The sequence below is a fragment of the Echinops telfairi genome, unplaced genomic scaffold (assembly GCF_000313985.2).
Source record: "Echinops telfairi isolate 266 unplaced genomic scaffold, ASM31398v2 ScPeMD7_7424;HRSCAF=8462, whole genome shotgun sequence".
Taxonomy (NCBI): domain Eukaryota; kingdom Metazoa; phylum Chordata; class Mammalia; order Afrosoricida; family Tenrecidae; genus Echinops; species Echinops telfairi.
Window position 1 is genome coordinate 109378 of NW_022111324.1, and position 23780 is coordinate 133157.

The 23780-nt window shown below is 44.9% G+C and overlaps 1 protein-coding gene across 2 annotated transcripts; it reads left to right on the forward strand.

Moving 5' to 3' along the window:
• The first annotated feature begins 442 nt into the window (after window positions 1-442).
• Window positions 443-21675, forward strand: FCGR2B (Fc gamma receptor IIb). Of its 2 annotated transcripts, XM_045298115.1 has the most exons (8): window positions 443-647; window positions 5553-5582; window positions 11437-11457; window positions 12948-13214; window positions 14363-14614; window positions 15501-15626; window positions 20390-20427; window positions 20523-21675. In XM_045298115.1, the coding sequence occupies exons 1-8, from the start codon at window positions 536-538 to the stop codon at window positions 20610-20612; spliced, it is 936 nt and encodes a 311-aa protein (XP_045154050.1). In that variant the 5' UTR covers window positions 443-535; the 3' UTR covers window positions 20613-21675. The 2 variants fall into 2 exon arrangements, with proteins under 2 accessions (XP_045154050.1, XP_045154051.1); XM_045298116.1 differs by lacking the exon at window positions 5553-5582 and having other exon boundaries at window positions 446-647.
• The last annotated feature ends 2105 nt before the right edge of the window (window positions 21676-23780 follow it).

A 23780-nucleotide genomic window follows, 5' to 3' on the forward strand; every position in this document is an offset into this window, starting at 1 on the left:
CACTTCCCAGTCCTTGTTTCACAATCCCAAAGTGAGTCAAGGCTAGTGATGGGAGCGAAAATCAAAGGAGGGTGGGAAGTTTCAAGTCCCTAGGCTCAATTTCAGAAGGAGCCCAGATTTCCGTGCCTGGTCCTCTCGGCGGCACTGGAATTATGAGGAGATTGTCTGTACAAACTCTTGCATTTTATTTTCTGGGAAGGCAGCCCCGGAGATGGGAGGTTCTGAGCTGAGGACTATTCTCTTTCTTTCCCCAGACTCCCAGTCCAGTTTACAGCCCCAGGATAAGCAGAGTGACTTGTTTTCCAGTTTTCTGGGAATTTGGCCTTGGACTGAGCCAGATGGCCTTGCATCTTCTGGGAGGGAACAGTTGAGAGGAAAGAGGGTAGGAGGGGTGGCGCTTAGATAAAAGAATATTTCTTCTCAGTTCCTCTTTTGAACTCCAGAGTTTATGTGTGTCCTCTTGGGGTGCAATCTGTCAAACTTTGAGAGAGAAGCCTGTGTTGGCTGTGCTGAAGCTGAGCTGCTCTAGAGAGTGATGGAAATTCCCAGTTCCCTACCCATCTCCTCTGGTGAGAATGACCAGGCTGCCTGTACATCCTCTCGTCCTTTGGGCCAAATACTACTGTGGACAGCTCTGCTATTCCTGGGTAAGTCCGTTTGCTGCCTCCTGCAGAGGGAGATGGAGAAGGAACAGAGGTTATGGTGCTGCAATTTTATTTGGAGCCAAGCTTGGACCGGGATGAGGCCTGGCTTGGGAAGCAGGTCAGGAATAGCAGGCTGATGAAGAACAATGCTGTTGGCCTTAGAACTCATGAAGTTGGCAGGTTTTTGTTTGTTTGTTTTAGTGTGTTTATGCAATCTCATGGGGCACTCAACTCTTACTGCTCTGCCAACTTCCCATATTGGATCCAGCTCTGAGGAAAGTCTAGTGACCAGCGCCGAATGGCTACTGAGTGACCAGAGCGTTCATTCCCTTCGAAATCAGTGACTCACATAAATGTCTTAGTGTGACCCAATCTTAGGCAGGAGGGATGGGCTGACTTAGACAAGGGGAAGAAGGGAGGAGCCTGTAAGTATGCTATTTTGTTTTTAGTGGGTGGGATGGAGAGGAGCCAAAGGTCTTTCTCTGTGCCACTAAAGCCCTTTTACGCAGCAGAAGACGAGTCTCTTTATGTAGAAGGAGATTCCGCTGGAGAGAAGCACAGGAAGGTCTAGTTATTCAAGGATGAGACTCAGAGAATACACAAACCTGGGCAAGGTCAAATTTTGATTATGGGCCCAGATAAATTGTACGTGCCTCCTTTTATGGCACAGAACCCAGGGTAGGCCTGGTTCTGAGAAGAGAAAACCTGTGATTTATGTCCAGATGGAGGGTTGGTTTTTGATCATATTCTCCGTGGTGGGCCGGGGGAAAGAAACTGATGATGCTGAGTTGGAGGAAGATCCTAGGGGGGCCAGAGCCGTCGTGCCAGGATTCACTCCTTGTAAAGACGGCTGTTTCCTAGGAGGTGGGGGTGAGATAGACCTCTTCCCTTCGATCTAGACTTCTCTCCTGGGCTGGATAATTAGTGGCATTGACCACACAGAACGCACAAACCCTACTAACAACTATGAGCTTGATTGGATAATTAACAAAGAAAAATACAGTTCTTAATCTGGACAACTTTTTCTTGCCTTTAGCGGGGTCCTGTTTGGGACCTTTTGCTGCTGCCCCTTGCTCGGGCCGTCTCTTCTTCTTCTTCTTTTTTATTTCAAGTGATCATTTTATGGGGGCTCTTATAGCTCTTATAACAATCCATACATCAATTGTATCAAGTGTATTTGTACATATGTTGCCATCATCATTTTCAAAAGTTTTTCTTTTTAGTTGAGCCCTTGGTATCAGCTCCTCTTTTCCCCTTCCTCCGCCACCCTCGTGAACCCTTGATAAATGATAAATTATTATCATTTTCATCTGACACTGTTCACTGTGTCCCTTCACCCATTTTTGTTGTTCATCCCCCCAAGGGGTTGGTGGGTGGGTTATAGGTTGATCATTGAGATCAATGATCAGTTCCCTGTTTCTCCCTGACCTTACCCTTACCCTCATGATATCGCTACTCCCATTATTGTTCCTAAGGGGTCTGTGTGTTGAGGGCTCGTATCTGTACCAGTGTACATACTCTGGTCTAGCTGGATCTGTAAGGTAGATCTGGGGCCATGAGTGTGGGGTGGGGTGGGGTGAGGTGGGAAGCATTAAAGAACTAGAGGACTGTTGTATGTTTTGTTGGTGCTATACTGCACCTTGGCTGACTTGTTCCTTCCTTGTGAATCCTTCTGTGAGGGGATGTCCAATTGTCTCCAGACAGGCTTTGGTATCCACTCCAACCCCCCGTGTTTGCATTGATGTAATTGTTTTGGGCCTTCTGATGCCTGCATACCTGATCCTGTCAACACCTCGTGATCACACAGGCTGGTGGGCCTCTTCCACGTGGGCTCTGTTGCTTTGCTCAAGTCTTCTTGGGCAAATATTGCAACCCTTAGCTCCACAGGCTGGCGAGATCCACTGCTGCAATCTTGAGTTGCTATTGTTGTTGCATTATTATTGCTTGTTGTCTTTGAGTTACAGTTGTCTTTCTTCTGGGTCCAGGAGGTTCCTAGCACAGTAGCCCCCGGATCCAAAGGATGTGTTTCTCTCCTGTCTCTTCCTCTTCGTGGGAGTTGGTCCCCACTCTCTACTGGGTTCTTCCTATCTTGATCTCTGGTAGCCTACAAGGTGAGATGTAAGCAAGGGCATAACTTCAGTGAAGCAATGAAGGGTGGTAACTTGAGTAGGAGAGCTAAGTATGGTGCCTGGAGTAAGGGTAGTAACTAAGTGTAACTAAATCTCACCTCTAGTAGGTGGTGACTTGAGTACATCCCCCATAATCCTGCCTCACTGACATGACATACAACTCACCCTCAAATGAGACTATAACCATCAGTTAGGAAAAACTCCTTGCCAGTGAGTAGATTCTGACTCAATGACCTGATAGAACAGAATAGAATTGCCTTTCTGGGTTTCTAAGACTGTACATTTTTATGGGAGTAGAAAGCCTGGTCTTTCTTCTGCAGAGCAGCTAGCGATTTTGAAATGCTGACCTTGCAGTTAGCAGCCCAACATGTAACCAATCCACTGTGCTCCGAGGGCTCGCTTTAGGGGAGGATAGAGACTAGATTGAGAAATTGGAAAGGAGAGCAGGGGTAGAGAGAGTCAGGTAGGTTAATAGGCTTAGTTGGGGAAATATATGAAATATCCTACCTGATTGCGCTTGTTTTCTCAGTGAAGTGTACAGGAAGGCATCCTGGGACAGCAGGAGAGGACAGGGAGCAGATGATAAGATAGGAAGGTTTGAGAAGTGTGGTAATTTGCCAGGGCAGCTGGGACAAATGACTACAAATAATTCCCTCACAGTTGTGGAAACTAGAAGCCCGGAATTAAGGTTTTGGAAGAGCTTGTTCCTTTCTGGAGCTGCAGAGGGAGAAGACATCCCATTCTTTCTCATAGCTTTTTTGTTTGAGTTTTAGTTCTTTAATGCTTCCCAATGTTGTTTTATTAGGGGCTCATACAACTCTTATCACAATCCATACACACATCAATTGTGCAAAGTGCATTTGTACATTCACTGCCTTCATCATTCTCAAAACATTTTCTCTCCACTTAAACCCCCAGCATTAGGTCCTCATTTTTCCCCTCCCTCCCTGCTCCCCCCTCCCTCATGAGCCCTTGGTAGTTTATAAATTGTTATTTTGTTATATCTTGCCCTGTCCGACGTCTCCCCTCACCCACTTTTCGGTTGTCTGTCCCCCAGGGAGGAGGTCACATATAGTTCCTTGTAATCGGTTCCCTCTTTCCTACCCACTCTCCCTCTACCCTCCCTGTTTCGCCACTAACACCACTGGTCCTGTAGGGCTCATCCGCCCTGGATTCCCTGGATTTTCAGTTCCTATCTGTACCAATGTACATCCTCTGGTCTGGCCAGACTTGCAAGGTCAAATTCGAGTCATGGTAGTGGGAGCGGGGAGGAAACATTTAGGAACTAGAGGAAAGTTGTATTTCTCATCATTGTTACATCGCACCCTGACTGGCTCATCTCCTCCCCGAGACCCCTCTGCAAGGGGATCTCCAGTGGCCTATTAATGGGCTTTGGGTTTCCACTCCGCACTCCCCTCATCATTCACTATGGTAAGATTTTTTGTTCTGATGATGCCTTATACCTGATCCCTTCGACACCTCGTGGATGCGTAGGCTGGTGTGCTTCTTCCATGTGGGCTTTGTTGCTTCTGAGCTTGATGGCCGCTTGATTTTCTCATAGCTTTTAATGGATGCCAGCAATCATTGATATTTTAACTCTAGTCTTTGCCTCTGCAGTTGCATGGTATTCTTCCTGTGTTTCTGGCCTTTTGTTTTCTCTGATCAGGTCACCAGTCCTTAGATTAGGGCCCACCTTACTTCAGGAAAGGAGCTTCGGGGGTATAGTGAGCTATGAGTTGATCTGTTAACCTGAAGGTCAGTAGTTTGAAACTACCATCCACTCCTCAGGAGTAAGATGAGACATTCTACTCTCATAAAGATTTACAGCCTCACAAACCCACTGGAGCAGTTCCACTCAGTCCTACCGCACCTCTGTGAGTTGGAAATGATTCAATGACAGTGAATTTTGTTTGTTTGTTTTATTTCATTATGACCTCATCTTAACTTGCAAGCACTCAATTCCCAAATAAGGTTACATTCTGAGGTTCCAGGTGGACATAATTTTGTGTGGACACTATTCAGCTTGGTATAGGGAGCTATGGGGAAAAGATGATTGTTACTAGCAAGACTAACAGAGAAAATTAATGGTCACATGTCAGAATCATGGTTAATATTGAATGTCTTTCTGAATGTGATGATTCTAACTTTACAGAGATATCAATGTACTACCTGTGTGCAAGTTCAAAAACATTAAGTTGAACAAATACCAAAACAAAATGAAGACACCAAACTCATTGGCAAGGAGTCAATACTGACTGTCAGAATCAACTGCTGTGCCCTGAATGACAGCTTGTAAGTTTGAAAAACTCTAGGTACTGTACAATGAACTAGGAGGTAGAATGGAAGCACTAAACATATTATTAGGTCCATTGATTGGAATGCCCCGTGTAACCATGACCCTAAGTCTCCAAATTAAGGAACCAAATTGCTTGGTATTTGGTTGTACATAAGCGGCTATAGCAGCTACTCCCCTACCTTCATAGTTGTAAATATGCGTAGATATATCACAAAGCTTTTGCCAATTCAACTTTTTACAAGTGTACAGTATATTGACAATTACAATAATGGACTGTGAAATTCTACTCTTAATAAAAATTTTCTATTACTATTACCCCTCTCCTCCCTTTCCCCCCACCCCTGGTAACCTCTGATAAACATTGGTCTCTACCCATTTATCTCTTTATATAAACGGGGTCATGCAATCTTTGTCTTCTTATGATTGACTTACCTCACTCATAATGTCCTCCATAAATGTCTTCCTGTTTCATCCATGTTGTAGGATGTATCAAGACTTCATTTCTCCTACTCGGTAAGCAGTGTTTTATTGTATATAGGTACCAAATTAGCTTATCTAGTCATCTGTTGGAGGGCATTTTAGTTGTTTTCACTTCTTGACTATTGTGTTAGTCTGGGTTGACTAGAGAAACAAATCTAGAGACATTCATATGCGTATGAGAAAGAGCTTTAGATACAAGAGCAATTGAATATTGAGAAAACATCCTAGCCCAGTCAAGATCAAGTCCATAAGTTGGATATTAGCCTGAGCCATATGTCCAATAACAATCTATAAATTTCTCTTCAGACTCACACAACACATGCAATGACACTGAATGCAGGAAGATCACCATCCAGTGGGTGGGAAGTCTTGAGGATCCAGCAGTGGTACATGCATCTCAGCGCTGGCAGGGATCTCTACGTGGCTCCTCCAGCTCAGGGCACTAGCGTAGCTCCACGTGTCTTTTCAGCTACAATGTCTTCCAGGGGGTCAGCCTGTGTCCCACCCCAAGCAAGCTATTTACCTCCTTAGTGCCTCCAAATGAGGTCAGGAAGCTGCCACCTGATTGACAGGCTAAACTCCACCCCTTCACTCTTAATCCTCTCAAATTGACAAAAGATTATGCAACAACCACAACTATTGTCTCTAGTGCTGCAGCACACACTGGTGGACAAGTCTCTATTTAAGTCTCAGCTTTCAAATTTTGTGGGAATATGCATAGGAGTGGAATTGCTTGGGAGTATGGTAGTCAGTATGGATTACAACTCAATGTAAAGAAAGCAGAAGTCCTTACAACTGGAACAATAGGTAATATCATGATGAAAGAGAAAAATGGAAGTTGACAAGGAATTCATCTTGCTTGGATCCACAATCAGTGCTCATGGAATCAGCAGTCAAGAGATCAAAAGATGAGTTGCATTGGGTAAATCTGCTGCAAAAGACCTCTTGGAGTATTGAAGAGCAGGAATGTTACTTTGAGGACTAAGGTGTGCCTGACCCAAGCCAGGATATTTTAAATAGTCTCTTATGCATGTGAAAGTTGGAAATTAAATAAGAAAGACCAAGGAAGAATCACATGTGAATTATGGTCCTGTCGAAAAATATTGAAAGTGCCATGGCTTGCCAAAGGACAAACAAACCAGTCCTGGGAGAAGTGCAGCCAGAACACTCCTTAGAGGCAAGGATGGCAAGACTTCGTCTCAAATATTATTGACATGTTATCATGAGAGGCCAGTCCCTGGAGAAGGACATTATGCTTGGTAAAGTAGAGGGACAGTGGAAACGAGCAAGGCCCTCGACAAGATGGATTGACAATGTAGCTCAAAGGGCTCAAACATAAGAACAATTGTGAGCGTGGAGTGGTGTTTCCTTTTGTTGTACTCGGGGCCAGTATGAGTGGGAACTGACTTGACAGCACCCATCAACATGGTAGTCAGTATTTAATTCTTAATGAGGCCCAAGAGAATTATCGTTGGGATAGGTGAGCAGATGAACTGAAAGGAGAGGAGGTTGTAGTTGAAGCATGAGATATTTGATTTTGGAAGTGGTATGTTTTTTTGGTGGTGCTAAGTTACGTGGCTAAGATGTGTGGAAGAATGTTCACGAGGGATGAATGAAGGAAAGTCAAAGAAACTAAGAAGCCAAGTGTTGTGTGGATCATTCAAATGGATTCTGAATCACTCAAGCAGCTTCTATCACAGCGGTTCTCAACCTGTGGGTCATGACTCCTTTGGGGGTCGAACAACCCTTTTACAGGGGTTGGCTGATTCATAGCAGTAGCAAAATTACAGTTATGATGTAGCAACAAAAATAATTTATGGTTGGGGAGGTCACCATGACATGAGGAACTGTATTAAAGGGTCACGGCATTAGGAATATGAGGAACTGTATTAAAGGGTCGCAGCATGGAGTCTTCTATACTTCCCTGGTTTCCAATCCAGCAGACATAGCATTTCTAACTCCTTCTAAAATTATTTTTGTGATTTTCCATTATTAAAGGAACACCAGTGGAGTAGTGGTTATACATTAGGGCTGCTAACTGAAAGGTCTGAAGTTCAAAACCATCAACAGCTCCATAGGAGAAAGAGGGCTATCTACTCTCTCATAAGTGGTGACAGTCTCAGAAACTCACAGGGGCAGTTGAGCCCTGTCCTACAGGGTCGCTATGAATTGGAGTCCACTCAGTGGCAATGAATTTGCTTTTTTGGTGTCATAGTGGGTTATTTGTTGGGCTGCTAACCACAAGAGCTAAAGTCTGAAACCACCAGCTGCTCTGAGTGAGAAATTTAAGGCTTTGTGCTCCCATTTATACTAAGCTCAATCGTTTGTTGCAGCCTCAGAAAACAGAAGGGCGAGCTGTGCTCGGTCTGATAGATCGTTATGAGTCAGGATTGACTTGACAACAGTGATTGGGGTTTTTGTTTTGTTTTTCTCTTTCCATTATTAAACCAAAGAACAGACTTTTAAAAATATCTATTTATTTATATCTTACCATGTGTCAGAGTGCAAGGAAGCTCTCTAGATGATTTCATTCACTGCTTGCAACCCCATGAGGGGACTGCTGTCATGATCTGCATCTACAAAAGAGGAAACACAACCCTCACCTTAGGGTTTCCATAAAGTGGTTTGCACAGTCTCACCTGGTGCATCTATCCAGTCTGCTTGGTAGGCCCACATACCTCACGTGCGCATAGCCAAACCCAGTCATTTCGTGGAAGTTACAAAGACAATAGATTGCTGTTAGGTGCCATTAAGTTGGTCCCAACCCACTGCCACCGTACGTACAACAGAATAACAACCACACAATTGTTCATTTATTGCCATCCTTTTTTTGTCCTGGAAAATATACACGTTTTTGCTCTTCTTGACTTTCTCTCAGCAAAAAACACAAGTGAAAACCCCCACTAATAGGCATGCAGACATACACATACACTGGACACACATGCACACACACATTGGACTTTAATGTAGCTGAGGACCTAACCTCACATCTTCATCAAATACTATCAACCAAGTAATCTGTTGTCATGGAATGGATTCTGGCGCGTGGCAACTCCACGCATTGTCGTGTAGGGCCGGGCCTTGAAGGAAGGAGACCACCAAGGCTTTCTGCTTGCCTCTACGTAGGTTTGCGCAACCGACCTTTCCGTCAGTAGTAGAGCACATTGACCATTTGCTCTACCCAGGAACAACTTTTTAACCCACTAATAGTGTCCATGAGCCCCCCGCCCCTGACCTTTTTATTCAGTTTTCCTTGTCCTTCCTCACTTTGTCTTCACTTACAAAGACCTTCCCTCACCCAGGGGCGTCTCCCTTTCTCGACCTTGCTCCTGAGCCGACACAGCTGATGTCTGTTTGCCGTCATCTACTTCTAATCCCCATTTCTAACCAAATCAAAAGTCCTGCCATCAGGTCAATGCTGCCGCATAGTGATCCTCTGTGGGTTTTTGAGATTGCAACTGGTTTCAGGAGTAGAAAGTCCAGTATTTCTCCCTCAGAGTTGCTGATGGTTTCAAACTGCTGACTATAAGGATTGCAGCATCTTGAAAATAACACAAAAAATGGGTATTATCGAATATCAAGCAATTATTGTTGTTGCTTGGTGCCGTTAAGTTAGTTCCAACTCCATGGTCAACAGAAGGAAACACTCTCTTGTCCTGTGCCACCCTCATAATTGTTCTTATGTTTGAGCCCATTGCTGTAGCCTGTGGTAGTTATGTAGTTTTATGTCAACTTGGAGATAGAAGTGTAGGCGTGGTATCCAAGCTGTCAATCAGGTTGCAGCCTGATGGTGCCTCCTGGTGGGTGTTGCCTTCTAATAAGGACAGTTCAGGGAACTGCCTCCTCTCTCTCTGACTTGACTTTCCTGCTTACTGAGAGCTGCCCGTGTCCTGCCATGTTTGCACCAACCTCGATCCACATGACTTTGCATGCGCCAGCCTGTGATCTTCCTGTGTTCTGCATCATAGCATGTAGCTATGTGAGTCTGAAGAGGGACTTATGGAACAGTATGGGACTGGTGGACTTGAGTTCGACTGGGGTGGAATGATCTCTTGATATATAATTACTTTTTTCTTACCCATATATGAGTGTCACTGGATTTGTTTCTCTAGTCAGCCTGGTCTAACACACAGCCACTGTGTCAACCCATCTGCTCCTCTACTTTACCCAGCATATTGTCCTTTCCCAGGGACTGGTCTCTCATGATAACATGTCCAAAGTAAGTGAGATGAAGCCTTTTTAATCTCTGCTTCAAAGGAGCATTCTGGCTGCACTTCCTCCAAGATTCATTCATTTGTTCTATTGGTAGTCCATGGTATTTTCATTATTCTTTGCCAGCATCATAATTCAAATGCATTGATTGTTTTTGGTCTTCCTTATTCCTTATTATTCCAACTTTCCCATGTATTTGAGGCTATTGAAAATACCACAACTTGAGTCAGGCACAACTTAGTCCTCAAAGTGACATCCTTCCTTTTAAACACTTTAAAAGAGGTCTTGTGCAGTAGATTTACCCAATAAAATGCATTTTTTGGTCTCTCGACTGTTGCTTCCATGATTGTGGATCCAAGTGAAATGGAATCCCTGACAGCGTCCATCTTTTCCTGTTCATCACAATGTTACCTTTCGGTTCAGTTGTGAGGATTTTTATTATCTTTACATGGAGTTGTAATCAATATCGAAGGCTGCAACAGAGATGTTAAGTTCATCATAGGTGATGCAGTACAGTCATTAAAAGAGAATGTCGAAACAAGTAAATCTGCTAGACGTTATAGTGCTCTGTGAACAATTAGATTAGAGAACAGTTTCGATTGTATGTTTTCATTTGTCATTTATGTCTGTCTGAATGTGCACATCATAGGTATGTTGTCATGGAAAAAATCAAAAGGGAGGTACACTGTGTTTGCCGTGTGTACTTTCTATTTTTCTGCAGTAAGCATTGATTTATATGATCTGTGTAAGCCTTTACTCAACACTTTTCTTCCTCCTCCCTCATTGAGGTAGTTAGTTTATTGTGCCAACCTGGCTGATAAACACATGTGGGGTTAATTGAAGAGCAGCGAGATTAAATGGCTCCGCGAGCCTCACCTTTCTAGTTCTTAGGCTTCTTGCTTTGTGATGGTAGGACCAGGGTGCAGCTGCCTTAGCTAGTTCCTTGCTTCAGCTGGCAAGGCTCACTTCCTGCAAGACATCCCTGAGGAGAAGCCACATGGACCTACTCCCATGCAGCTCTGGGTGCTGGAGCAGCTGTGTGGAGACTCCTGCCTGTGCTGAGATGCTTACACGTTCACTGATTCAACCTTCCTCCTGCCACCAGCATCATTGCATGTGTTTTGTGAGATGGAGGAGTTGGGCGTATGGGTTAATGTTGGACTTGTGGGCTTGGGCAGCACTGGGTTGGGATGCTTTCTTCATGTGCACTTAACCTTTATATAAAACTCTCTCTTATACATGAATTTCTGTGGATTTGTTTTTCTAATGTACCCAGACTAACACACTCATAAAAGAGAAAACTCTGTTGTCAGCATAGATTCTGATGATATCATGAAAGAAATGATTTAAAAGGCATAAATCAATCAAATGTTAAGCTCTCCTAGAAATGTTTTTACTTTAAGCAGTGATCTTAAAGGTTAAGTCAAAGGAAAGCATCACGAAACCGCTGGGGAAAGACTGTCCATAATGTGGTCTCCATTTCTTCGATTGCTGGAGCAAGAGCTCCTACCCTTCTTGAAACCGCTCCTCTTCCAGGCAGACCAGGAGAGGCTGGGCCAGGGCTTTGCTGCGGGCGGGATGGGGATGTCTTCTAGGCCCAAGCTCTTGGCCTGGACAAGGATGCCTTGGTGCTAAGATTCAGACTCTGTGCTGATCTTTATTTTCTTTCTTACAGTTCCTGTAGCTGGAACATCTGGTAAGTGTTCAACCCACATCCTCTCCTTCCCCCAGATGCTCATCTCCTCTGCTCCCCGTACCCCATGCATCAGCTAGCAGGAACCCAGAACCACAATCAGGAAAGGGCGACTGCCCCTTCTTCTCCTTCTCTGCTCTCCCTCCTCCTCTCCAACCGAGGAAGGGGCGGGTGATTGTCATCTATGTGTTTTAGGGGCTCCCACCCCTCTCTTGGGTTACAGTGAGATATGACAGACACTGTCACAGAAAATGAGAACTCTGATTGTTGTTCAACTGCCTTCTTTCCTCAAAATAAAACTGAGAGCCCAGCAATTTTAATGTCAGCCTCATGCAAGATCACATGGTCTGCTAAGGGTGTTGGCCTGTGTTGCTCAATCTTCTATTTTACATGGATTTGAGGGGCCTGTTCCTCCGCACTGAGAGAGGGGGAGACATCTCTGCTTGTATCTGGGGGCAGTGAGCTTTGCTGGGCACTTCTTTCTCATGACCCCAGCTGTTTGTAAGCCTCCAGCCTCTCTCTCACCCCCTCTGTCCTTCTGAGGCCACAGGGCTCCTTTGTACTTGATCTGAGGAGGGGACATCCTGACAGTCTCCCTAATGGATAAGGAATGATATCAGAATAGGAAGCTGATGTCTGACCCTCACGCCTGATATTGCCACCAGTTGCACACGCTGCTCTTTAGTCAGCTCTGGAGAATTTGTTTACAGGGTCACAGGAAAGCAAGTCTCCAATAAGCCCATGTGTAAAGTGTGTGTGTGTGTGTGTGTGCGTGCGCACTCGCGTGAGCATGCTCACACCTATATGAGACAGACATTCAAACAGATAGCAGGCACAGCAATCTCTCTCTCTCTCTTCCCCGGGTAACAGTTTAAGTTACTAACTGAAAGATTGGAGGTTTAAATACATCCAGAGGCACTTAGGCTTGGTGATCTATTTCCAAAAGATGAAAAACCAAACTCACTGCCATAGAGTCAATGTTGATTCCCAGTGACCCTAAAGGGCAGGGTGGAAGTGCCCCGTGCGCTTTGCAGACTGTAACCCTTTACGGGAGTAGAAAACCTTGTCTTTTTTCCAAGCAGCTGGTGGATGGTTTTGAACTGCTGCTCTTGCAGTTAGTAGCCCAACTTGTTATTCTCAATAACAATAACCACGACGCCACCAGGGCTCCTCTTTGAAGAATTGAAACGCCTTCAGGAGTGTGGTTCTATTCTGACACACGCGGGTTTGCCATGCGTCGGAGAGTTCTCTCCGTTGCCACTTGATTCCTTATGCTTCTGGGAAGTAGTGAAGCTCCCGGAGAGGACCTGGGTCCCTGGGTCTCCTGACCTGCTGGTGGGATGTTTGCATAAGGGGAATTATTTTCAGCTGCAGCATAGCTCTCGATCTGCCTCCACTGTTGCTGCCCTTAGTAGGACTTCTTTGTCTGGCATTCGGGACCTTCTCCTTCTCCTTCCCTCACGCTTCCCCTTTTCGGTGCTCATCTCCCCAAGGCAGTACACCAGATCTCCCCAAGGCAGTGATGAACCTTGAGCCCCCCTGGGTCAATGTGTTACGTGACGACTACGTGACTCTGAAGTGCCATGGGGCCCACACCCCTGGAAACGACTCCACCCAGTGGTTCCATAGAGGGAGACTCATCCCATCTCAGGTGCAGCCCAGCTACAGCTTCAAGGCCACCGTCAATGACAATGGGGAGTACAGGTGCCAGACTGACCAGAGCAGCCTCAGTGACCCTGTGCAGCTGGACGTGCAAATGGGTGAGTGGAGGGCAACCTGGGGAGGGTCTGGGAGGACAAGGAGAGATGAGATCTGCTTACTCTGCAGAGGGTTCAGGAAAGAGGGCAGGGGAGGGGTGGCCTGTTTACTGGGAAGCACCCTGTGAGTTGCTGGAACCAGTTTTGCCCACTCATTTCCCTTTTCACCCCTTTCTCAGCATGGGTGGTGGGGGTGGAAGTTTGTAGAATTCCTCAGAATATGGTAATGATTGTTTTCTCATCCTGATTGAGAAAGATCACAAGACCACAAACATGTTAGTGAAGCAGTAGGAAATCCTTATTCCATAAGAAGCCTTCCATTCTCATGGCTGAGTAGAAAAACACAAAGTTGGTGCCAGACTCCAACGGAATCCATCTCTGAAAGTGACTAGCGCTATGACCACGATGCATTTATTTGACCCTTCACTCTCCATTCCCTTTGCTCTTCTCCAACCCCCACACCTTCTGCATGGTTTTCTGGAATCAGTGTTCTGCGCCTCAGCTTTCTCTTCCACCAGTCTGTGGGCAGCTTGAAGTTCAAGTTGTGTCTTATCCATCTTTGCATTTCTAGGCCCTAACACAGGGAAGAACTTAATGAAGGTTTTCTAAACAGATCCATGATTCTATAAAAGCATAAAATAAAATGAAGCCAGGCATATCTCAAACACTTATTATCTACCAGGAATCACTATAGACACATGGCATTCGCATGTCCATTTTCACAGTTGAGGAAACAGACTCAAAAGAGCTAAAATACAAAATAACCAAATCAGTTGCTGTCAAATCAATTCCAACTCATGACGACCCCATGTGTGTCAGAGTAGAACTATGCTGTAGAATTTTCACAGCTGTACATACCTTTCAAGCACACTGCTAGGCCTTTCTTTTGACGTACCTTTAAGTGGGTGCAAACTATAAACTTTTGGGTTAGTGCTAAGTTTTAACCACTTGCAATGAGGGCCTCCAGAGTTAAATAGCTTGTCCAATATGGCTGGGCTCATAAATGATGGAGTCAGAGTGTGAGACTAATACTGCCCGATTCCAAACTTGACCAAACTCTACCTTCCATCATGTGCCACCACGAAGACTCCTCTGGGTCTCAGAGTTGAGCCAAGACCTCCTGAGTCCTGTGGTTTCTCTGTGTCTTTCAGATTGGCTGCTGCTCCAGACCCTTCACTGGGTGTTTCAGGAGGGGGACTCCATTGTGCTGAGATGCCACACTTTCAGGAACAAGACTCTGTACAAGATCACTTTCTTCCACAATGGGATATCCAAGAAGTATTCTCCTAACAACCCCAACTTCTCCATCCCACGAGCAAACGCCAGTCACAGTGGAGATTACTACTGCACAGGATTCCTAAAGGAGAAGCACACATCAAAATCTGTGACCATCACTGTGCAAAGTATGGGGAATGTTGTCAAGATCTAGGGAGGGGGAATGACTGCACAACTCAGAGATGTAATCAATGTCATTGGATTGTATGTGTAGAAACTGTCGGATTGGGGTCTGGTGTGCTGTGTCTAATCTCGATAACAACAAAAACCAGGAGCAATGAACAAGAAAAGAAAAAAGAGAGAGAGGGATATGTAGGGAGGGGGAGGAAAAGATGGTATTCAGGGCTCAAGTCATCTGGGCCCACATGAAGATCTCAGAAACGTGGCAGCAGCAAACGTGAGACAAAGAGTCAAGGAGTCTTGTTAGGTTTTGACTGGGGGTAAGATTGAGTCAGCCCTCTGAGCCTACTATATCTAGGCTCGTGAGTGTTTTCACTTCCAGGTGATGTGTGACAAGCCTGTGGCCTCCCTTTGAAATACAGGCTCCTTATTAAGGATAACCGTGGGACTCCCTCAGTGACTCCTGACGCTCCTAGACATTCCTAAGAGTTGAGGTTTTCCCGGGGTCTTCCCAAGCCTTATGTTATATCCATTCACTCCCAAAGGCCTGACAAGTCCCGGACAGTTCAGATCTGCGCTTGTTATAGCAGTGGTGCCTCTTTCAAAGGAAGACTTCAGTCCCTCTTTCCTGTTGTTCCCAGGGCTAAGAGTCACCAGTGTGCCAGGGCCTTATTAGTTTGGTGAAGACCCCTGGGTATGAGGTGACATAAGTCCCCTCACAGAAACCCTGTGTAGGTGGGGTTTAGAGAAAGAAGAGAATGTTGCACCAGCAGGTGGCCCAGACTCAACATAGCTACAGGTGACAAGCACTGGAGTATAGCATTGGAGGAGGATGGGGGAGGCTGGAGATGGGCCATGAATAGTGTTGCCTGTTCTGAAGTCTCTCTTCCCCAGGGACTAAGACGGAGAGCTCTTCTTCACTGGGCGTGATGGTTGCGGCTGTGGTCTCTGGGATTGTTGTGCTGATCATTATTGCCACCGGGGTAACCTTGTTCTGCCTCAGGCGAAAACAGACTTCAGGTTTGTGGTCCCTTTTGGTTGCTCTTGTTCTTTTCCACAAGACCCCAATTCCAACCTTTGCTGGAACCCTGGTTTTTGGACTAGAAAATTCTTAGCTTTCTGATATGAGGGGGCTTCAAAAAGTACACGGGGAAATTCTCTTATATTTTAACTCCATTTTTCTATACCCTTTTTGAAGCCCCCTCCTATAGCCCTTTATTTCATTCATTCCACCAGCGTTGCATAAACTTGTTATGCGCTAAGCTCTGCACTAGATACAATGGGTGATACCAAGATAAGAAGTTCAGTTCCTGCCCTCAAGGAGTCCCTAATATTGTAGAAGAAGGGAGAATCACAGATAGATAATTATAATAAAATGGGGAAAGAAAAATGTTAAAGAACTGCCAAAGCCATGATAGGGGTACAGATGAGACCACATAACCCCGCATGCAGTGGGGCAGTTAGAGAAGGTTTTATGGTATAGTAGATGTACTGTCAGTATAATATAGTGATTGAAGCATGTATGTTGGGGTCACACTGCCTAGGTTCAAATCTCAGGTCTATTAGCACATGGGTCGCTTGCCTTCTCTGTGCTTTTGTTTCCTCATTTGGAAAATGCGGACACTAACAGAATCTATCTCACAAAGTTGTGAGGATGAATTAGGCTAGTGGATTAGCAGATCCTACCCATTGTCTCCGGTCAATTCCATCTCATGGTGACCCTACAGGACAGTGTAGCCCTGCTTGATAAGATTCCTAAGGCTGGAAATGCTCAGGGGATAGACTGTCACACCTTCCTCCCGTGGAGCAGCTGGTGGATTTGTGAGTTTGAACCACTGACCTTTTGGTTAGCAGCTGAGCACTTGGCCACTGCCGCAAGGGCTCCAACTAGTGCCTTAACCAAACCCACTGCTATCAAGTCCATTCTGACTCATGTGACCCTATGGGATAGAATAGAACTGCCTCAGGGAGCTTCCAAGGCTGTTAATCTTTGTGAAGGCACAAGGCCATGTTTTTCTTGATCTTTGAATTAGTGGCCCAAACACTTACCCCACCATACAGGAGGGCTTCTGTGAATAGTGCCTAAATGGAAAAGCCTACTCCCATTGACTTGATGCCGACTCTACAGGACAGAATAGAACGGCCCCTTTGGGCTTTCAATTGGCGCCCTGGAGCCTCATAGTGGTTATGCACTGGGCTACGGTCCCTCCAGATCAGCAATTGGAAACCAGAGACAGGAGCAGGTCTACGCTGTCCTAGAGAGTCGCTATGAGTCACTATGGACTCAGGGGCAGTGCGTTTGCTTGTTTGCTTTTGGTTTCCAAGAGCTTACATTTTTGTGGGAGCATAAGGCCTCCTCTTTCTTCCGAGGGGCTGGTGGGTCTGAAGCACTTTGTGGTTGGCAGCTAAACACATAACCCACTGGGCCACTAGAGAGCCTCAGAGAGTAAATAGCATGTAAGTATAATCTGTTAACCTTCATGGGGGAAGGGGTGATTGAAGGTAGCCATTATACAGGCAAAGAGGACTAGCAGAGCATTGCAGGAAGGGAACAAAAGCATGGAAATAAGGAATATTGTGGCTAGGCTGAGGGCTGGAGAAGGGGTAAGGAGGCTATTGTAAGCCGTTTGATGCTATCAAAATAATAAATCGTGAGTCCGAAAGGAAGGGCAGATGAGACTACACAGATGGGAAGAGGTCAAATATTGCCATTGTATGGAACTTGAACTTTATTGAAAAGGTGGTAGCAAGACTGTGAGCTCCCTTTGAAGGTAGAAACCAGAGCTTTCTTTTCCTCTCTAGTTTCCCCAGCACCAGCAAGTTGCTCAATACATATTTGTTCATTGACTGACCAACTGAAGAACTTCACTCTTGGTCGGCAGTTTTGCCCCTCCTGAGTATCACTGTACAAGAGCTGAGGAAGCAAGGAGAGTACCATACAAATCTAGTAGTAAAATCATCATCGTTTGACAGTTCTTGGTGGAGAGAAAAAGTACTAAAGACACTAGGGCACAGGAAAGCAAAAGAGAAAAGGAAATGAGAAGACTTGGAGCTGCAGGGAAGGAGAAAATAATACTACTAATACCTCATAGAAAAGGTGCTGTTGGCTCACGGTCAGGACCTCCGTCCCTGAGAAGTAAGTAGAAAGATAAGGAGAGTGTTCTGAGAGGGAGAAGGAGGTGGAGTTTTTCCTGTTTGTTTGTTATTGGTATTTTGTCTTGTTGTTGTATATATAAGACAGACTAAACCTAAGGAAGATGCAATGGAGAGGCCTCTCTAACACTCCCAAAGAGACCCCATAATCCAGATTTCTTTCCTTCTGGAGCAGTCCATGTACAGCCAGGGCAGCCCAGCTGGTGCAGACTGAGGAGTGGGGAAGAGAAGAGGTTTCTCTGGGATAGAGTGGCCTCTATTGGTTCTAACTCAGTCTAGATCCCGGTCTGGTCCTGAGAAATCAGATCCCACCCATAATCCTACTAACCTTCTATGTGCCCCTCCTCACTCTCCCAGGAAAGCCTGAGCACAGGGAAATGGGAGAGACCCTCCCTGAGGAGCCAGGTGAGTGCAGCTCCTATTCTGGGGGCCCGGTGATATCCCATGCAGGGTTGCCAAGTGGATTGGAGCCAGCAAGAAATGGCTTGTGTGAGTTCACGTGGGAACACAGGAGAGGGAGGCTCTGTGGGATGGAGGGAGGGGCTCAAAGCGCTTGGTCAGTTCTGAGTCTAACTCCTGGGCCTTAAGAGGACCTCGCTGGAGATGAGAAGCAGCTGTGCCTAGATGGTGAGAGGCAAGCTGCGTCTAAATTTCTGGGGCCAGGTATGCTGGGTGTGTTAGTCCAGGTGGACTAGAGAAACAAATCCAGGGAGACATATATGTGTATAAGAAAGAGCTTTATATACAAGAGCAATGGAATATTGAGAAATACATCCCAGCCCAGTCCAGATAAAGTCCATAAGTCCAATATTAGCCCATATGTCTGATACCAATCTATAAATTCCTCTTCAGACTCATGAAACACATGCAATGACATTGAATACAGAAAGTTCACAGGCCAGTGGGTGGGAAGTCTTGTGGATCCAGTGGTGGTAGAGGCATCTCAGCGCTGGCAGGGGGTCTCTATCTCCATGTGTCTTGTCAGCAAGCATGACTCGCAGGGATGAGCATGTGTCCCGCCTCCAAAGAGCTATTTATCTCCCTAGTACCTCTAAATGAGGTGACTGAGCTGCGACCTGATTGACAGGCTAAACTCCACCCCTTCACTCTTAAGTCTCAAATTGACAACAGATTATGTAACTACCATACTGGGGTTATGTCCAGAGCTATAAAGTAGAACTATTGGGTCTTTCGGTGGGGCCTGGGTACAGCTGGCAAAGGGTAGGGGGTAGGAGTTGTAAGACTGAGGTCATTGGGGAAAAATTAAGTAGAATTCTAAAAGCAAAAGAGAAAGAGGCCTAGGAAGAAGTCCCTAGACTTATTGAGGAATCTCTGTGGAGTGATAGGGCTTAGCTCTCAGGGGGCATATCAGGAGGTGATTGGGCTTGAGAAAATTCTGAGACACTAGAGACCACTTGGCTTTTGTTTGGGTGCAAAACTTGGTTTTAATGTCCATTTTGTAGGTTTAGTGGATATAGGCCTGGCCTTAGCTCGGTCACCATCGTTCATGGAAACCTTCAACAAGTCACTTCCCTGATAAAACAGTGGGTTGACCTTGGTGAACGCCAGGCACCTTCCTGACTCTGATTAAAGCCAAAGCATGAAAAAACCCGGAGCTTTCCCTGGGGACTTCCACGGCTGCAGAAACCAGCAGAACGTTGGCCATTGAGGGCTCCCCCTCTGGTGGCTGGAGTATGACTCAGAGCAGGGCCAACCAATTTGAGGGCTTGAGCAAAGGAGCACCTGTCTAGCTTGGCTTTGAGCAAGGCTTCTATCTCCCTTTGGCCAAGCCAAGTGGAGATACAGGCCTGGTTTTGCACTGTGACCAAACCAGTAATAGAAAAGAGTCCAAGCATAACTGGATTCGCTGTCTTGAGGGTTGGTTCTGTTCTACGTGGTATAAACATATTTCACAAAACCCTTACAGTCAAGCCCTGGAGCTGATGGTAAACAGGGACGCTTTGTGTCCAGGGAACAAGTGAAGAGACTAGCTGCATTGTCTTGGGCCCTTCCCAACTTCTTGAGGGGTGCTGATTTGCTGATACTGAGGCTGTTTTTCACACTGGCAAAGTGAAAGGGTTTATTGGCGAAAAAGAAAAGGGGAAAAATGCAGAAAATTTGGTGTGTTTTGAATATGTACTTGAGAAGGTTCTTTCTTGTCCCTCTCTTCCTCTTTAATGGCATAGAGTAAGTACCTGATTCTACAGCATTCCACCAGAGCTGCATGAAATTTGGCCACTGTGGACATTGTCTACCGTCTTTTCCCCCCTGAACTGTATGGTCAGAAAAAAAATTGGATTTTACTTCATTCAAATGCTAATATCTCAGATCCTTGAAGCTGACTGATGTGCTTCCAGGAGAACCCAGCAATGCTCCAAAAAGAATGTGTCGTGAATGACTGCTTCCCTTTGCCAGTGTGGCCAGGGGTCCTGCTGTGTCTGGGACACGAAGGGAAGGGTGGGTGGTGAATGAAGACATAGACACTCAGCCCTTGGCCTCCAGGCCTGGGATGATTTGAAGGCTTCTCCTCAAGTGACGGTGGGGCTTTGGTTGGGGGGTCTCGACAGCAGCTTGTGCAGGCCATTTTCTATAGCAGAGCCCTGGCTGATCTCTGTTTCTTTTGCCCACAGCCAATTTCCCCGATACTGAGGAAGCTGCCAAAATGGAGGTGAGCCATCCCATTTCCTCTTTCTTCTCTCCTCCTCCCCCTCCTCCCCTGTGATCTTTATGTGGATCCTCATTGCTCCTTTCTGCTTTCTCTAGACTGAGAAAGCAGTCACCTATTCCCTCCTCGAGCATACAGAATGTCCAGAGGAAGAAATCGGATCCCTGGATTACCAGAACAGTGCTTAAGCTCCACTGTCCTTCCTTGGGACTTGGGGAAGACAATCAGAGAGATGACGATCTGGTGTTTACTGGCCTGCGTTTCCTTTGGGAAGGACAAGAGGATCCTTCATTCCAAGGCAGGGGAAGGATTCTTTCAGAGTTATCCATGTGAGTCATGAAGCTTGCTGTTCTGAGAAACACAAACCATCCGGTCCCAGATGATCGACTTTGCAGATTCCTCCTGTTCTGCAGCCCTTCTTGTCATCGCGACCCTTGTATTCCTTCCGGGCAATAAAATTACGGTAGCAGCAACAAAGAAAATGCTTGTTACGGGTTATTGTTAGTTGCCCTCAAGTCAAAATAGATATGTAAGTCTGTATGATCTTGGAAATGTTAAAGTAGGCAAATATAGTCTAGACTATTAAAAGCGGTTGTTTCAGCAGGCATTATCAGTAATTTAATTTTATTTCTTTTTCTATAAAGATAATAGCATTGCTTTTATAAGACATTGTAAAAACAGCATGCCATTTGCCTTGCAACAACTATATTGGCAGCAGTGTAGACTGATCTCTGGAGTCTTGTTTCTTTTCAATGATAAGACTCTTGGGAAGGTAGCGATGGATAAAGGATGGGCGCAGGGAAGATAGAGGTTTAGGGTGTAGGGTGAGTGCAGCTTTTCCTAAAATGGAATAGTCTTCCGCCAATAAACTTGTAGTTTTGTTGACATGTCTTCTTTCACAACAAGCAGAACAATTGCTTCACTTAGTAGCACAAGTTCTTAGGAAGCCAAGCTTCAGATGAGTCACCAGTGGGAACTGCTGAATCTTCAGACTTTGATTTTCTCTCCTTACTAGAAGTTGCCAGGAGAAGAGATTCTCGAAAAGCCATCTTTAGTAGCTTTCTTAGCAGATGCCCGTTTGCTGGAACTCTAACACAGCATCATTGGGCAACATGTGTCTTGCTTTTGGGATTCAACGGCTTCCTCTGTTGGGTGCTTGCCACAACTTTTTGTAATACACTCATTTTATAGTCCCACGATCCGTTTTCCATGCTGTCATATTGTCATCATAATAAAGAATAATTACAATTATTGGTTTATTGAGGACCATTTTATTTTCAACTCTGTGCTTTGGAATTAGAGTTTAAGATATTATTTAAAAAAACTACAAATCTGTTTAAAATTAAAAGTAGAAAGTTTATTATGGCAAAAGAGCATTTTGCAAAATGGAGAAACACAAGAGGAAACAGCTCTCAATTATGTTCTACCAGGAGCGCCAGACTCCAGAGGCTCAGAAAGATAAAATCCACAATTAAAGGGGATTGGATAATATTTGCCAAGTTGTAGGTGTTAGTGTCTTGGGTGACCATCACTCTAAAGGTTAGTCTTCTTTGTTGGCTCTGTTGTTAATGTTAGGAACCGTCAAGTCAGTTCTGACTTACAGTTACCCTCGGCACAACAGAACAAAACACTACCTGATCCTGCACCATCTTTGCAATTGTTGTTATATTTGAGCCACTTGTTGCAACCACTGAGTCAATCCATTTCCTTGAAGGTCTTTTCCTTTTCCACTGAAGAAGTTACACTTTTTCCAGGGACTAGTCTCTCCTGATAGCATGCCCAAAGGACAGGAGAAGAAGTTTCACCATCCGTACTTCTAAGGAGCATTCTGATTGTGCTTCCTCCAAGACAGATCTGTTTATCCTTCTGGAAGATCTTGGTACTTTCAATATTTCTAGTCAACATCGTCAATTATTATTCTTTGGTCTTCCTTATTCCTGGTCCAACTTTCACATGCATGTGACCTGTTTGAAAATCCCAGGAGTTGGGTCAGACACACCTTCTTCCTCAAGGCAGCATCTTTGCTCTGCAACACTTTAAAGAGGTCTTTTGCACCAGTTCTTCACGATGCAATATGTCCTTTGATTTCTTGACTACTGCGTCCCGGAGTGTTGATTCTTGACAACTTCCATCTTTTTTCCATTTATCATGCTGTCTATTGGTTAAGTTGTGAGGATTTAGATTGTCTTCATATTGAGTTGCAATCCATGATAAAGGTTGCAGTCTTTAATTTTCACCGAGTGCTTCAAGTTCTCCTTGCTTTCAGCAAGCAGGATTTTATCTTTTGCATATCCCAGATTGTTAATAAGCCTTCCTTCAATCCTGATGCCCCTGTTCTTCTTTATATAGTTTAGCTTCTCAGATTCTTCGTTCAACAACAGATTGAATAAATATGGTGACAGATACAACCCTGACACGTACTTTTCTGATTTTAAGCTACACAGCATTCCCTGTTCTGTTCAAATGGCAGCCTCTTGATCCATGTATAGGTTCTGCATGAGCACATGAAGTGTTCTGGAATTCCCATTTTTCTCAATGTTATCTATAGCTTCCTATGATCCACACGGTTAATGGCTTTGCATAGTCAATAAAACTCAGAGAAACCTCTTTCTGATATTATTTGCTTTTAGCCAAGATCCATCTGACATCAGCAGTGATATCACTGGTTCTAGGTCCTCTACTGAATTTGGTTTTAATTTCTGGCAGCTCTCTGTCAATGTACTACTGCAACCATTTTGTAATCATCTTCACAAAATTTTACTTGCATGTGATATTAAGATAGTGTTTTATAATTTCCACATTCTTCTGTTTGGCCACCTTTCTTTGGAGTAGGCACAAATATGGATGCCTTCCAGTCAGTTGCCTAAGTACCTCTCTTCGTGAGTGCTTCATGTGCTTCATGGTCTTGTTGAAATATTTAAGTTGATATTCCATCAATTCCTGTAACTTTTTTTTCACTCATGCCTCAGTGCAGCTTGGACTTTTCATATCATTGATTCTTGATCATATGCTACATCTCCAAATGGTTGAACATCATCCACTTTTTTCAGGTACAGTGACTCTGTGTATTCCTTTCATCTTCTTTTGATACTTCCTGCATCGTTCAATATCATGCTTCTCATTAGTGCAGCCCAAAGCTTCATGGTTCTAGGTGACAGCATATAGCATTGACCATGAATTTCCTGAAATATTTTAAAATATACACCCAGGGTACTGTAAAAGGGGAGCCTCAGGACATTGCTAATAATTGGCTGATGACCAAATACACACGCTCAATACCTGTACCTACTGGGAACCTGACAAAATCACATTTCTTACTATTCCCTACGTCTAATCTCTACAAAATTTTTCATCTT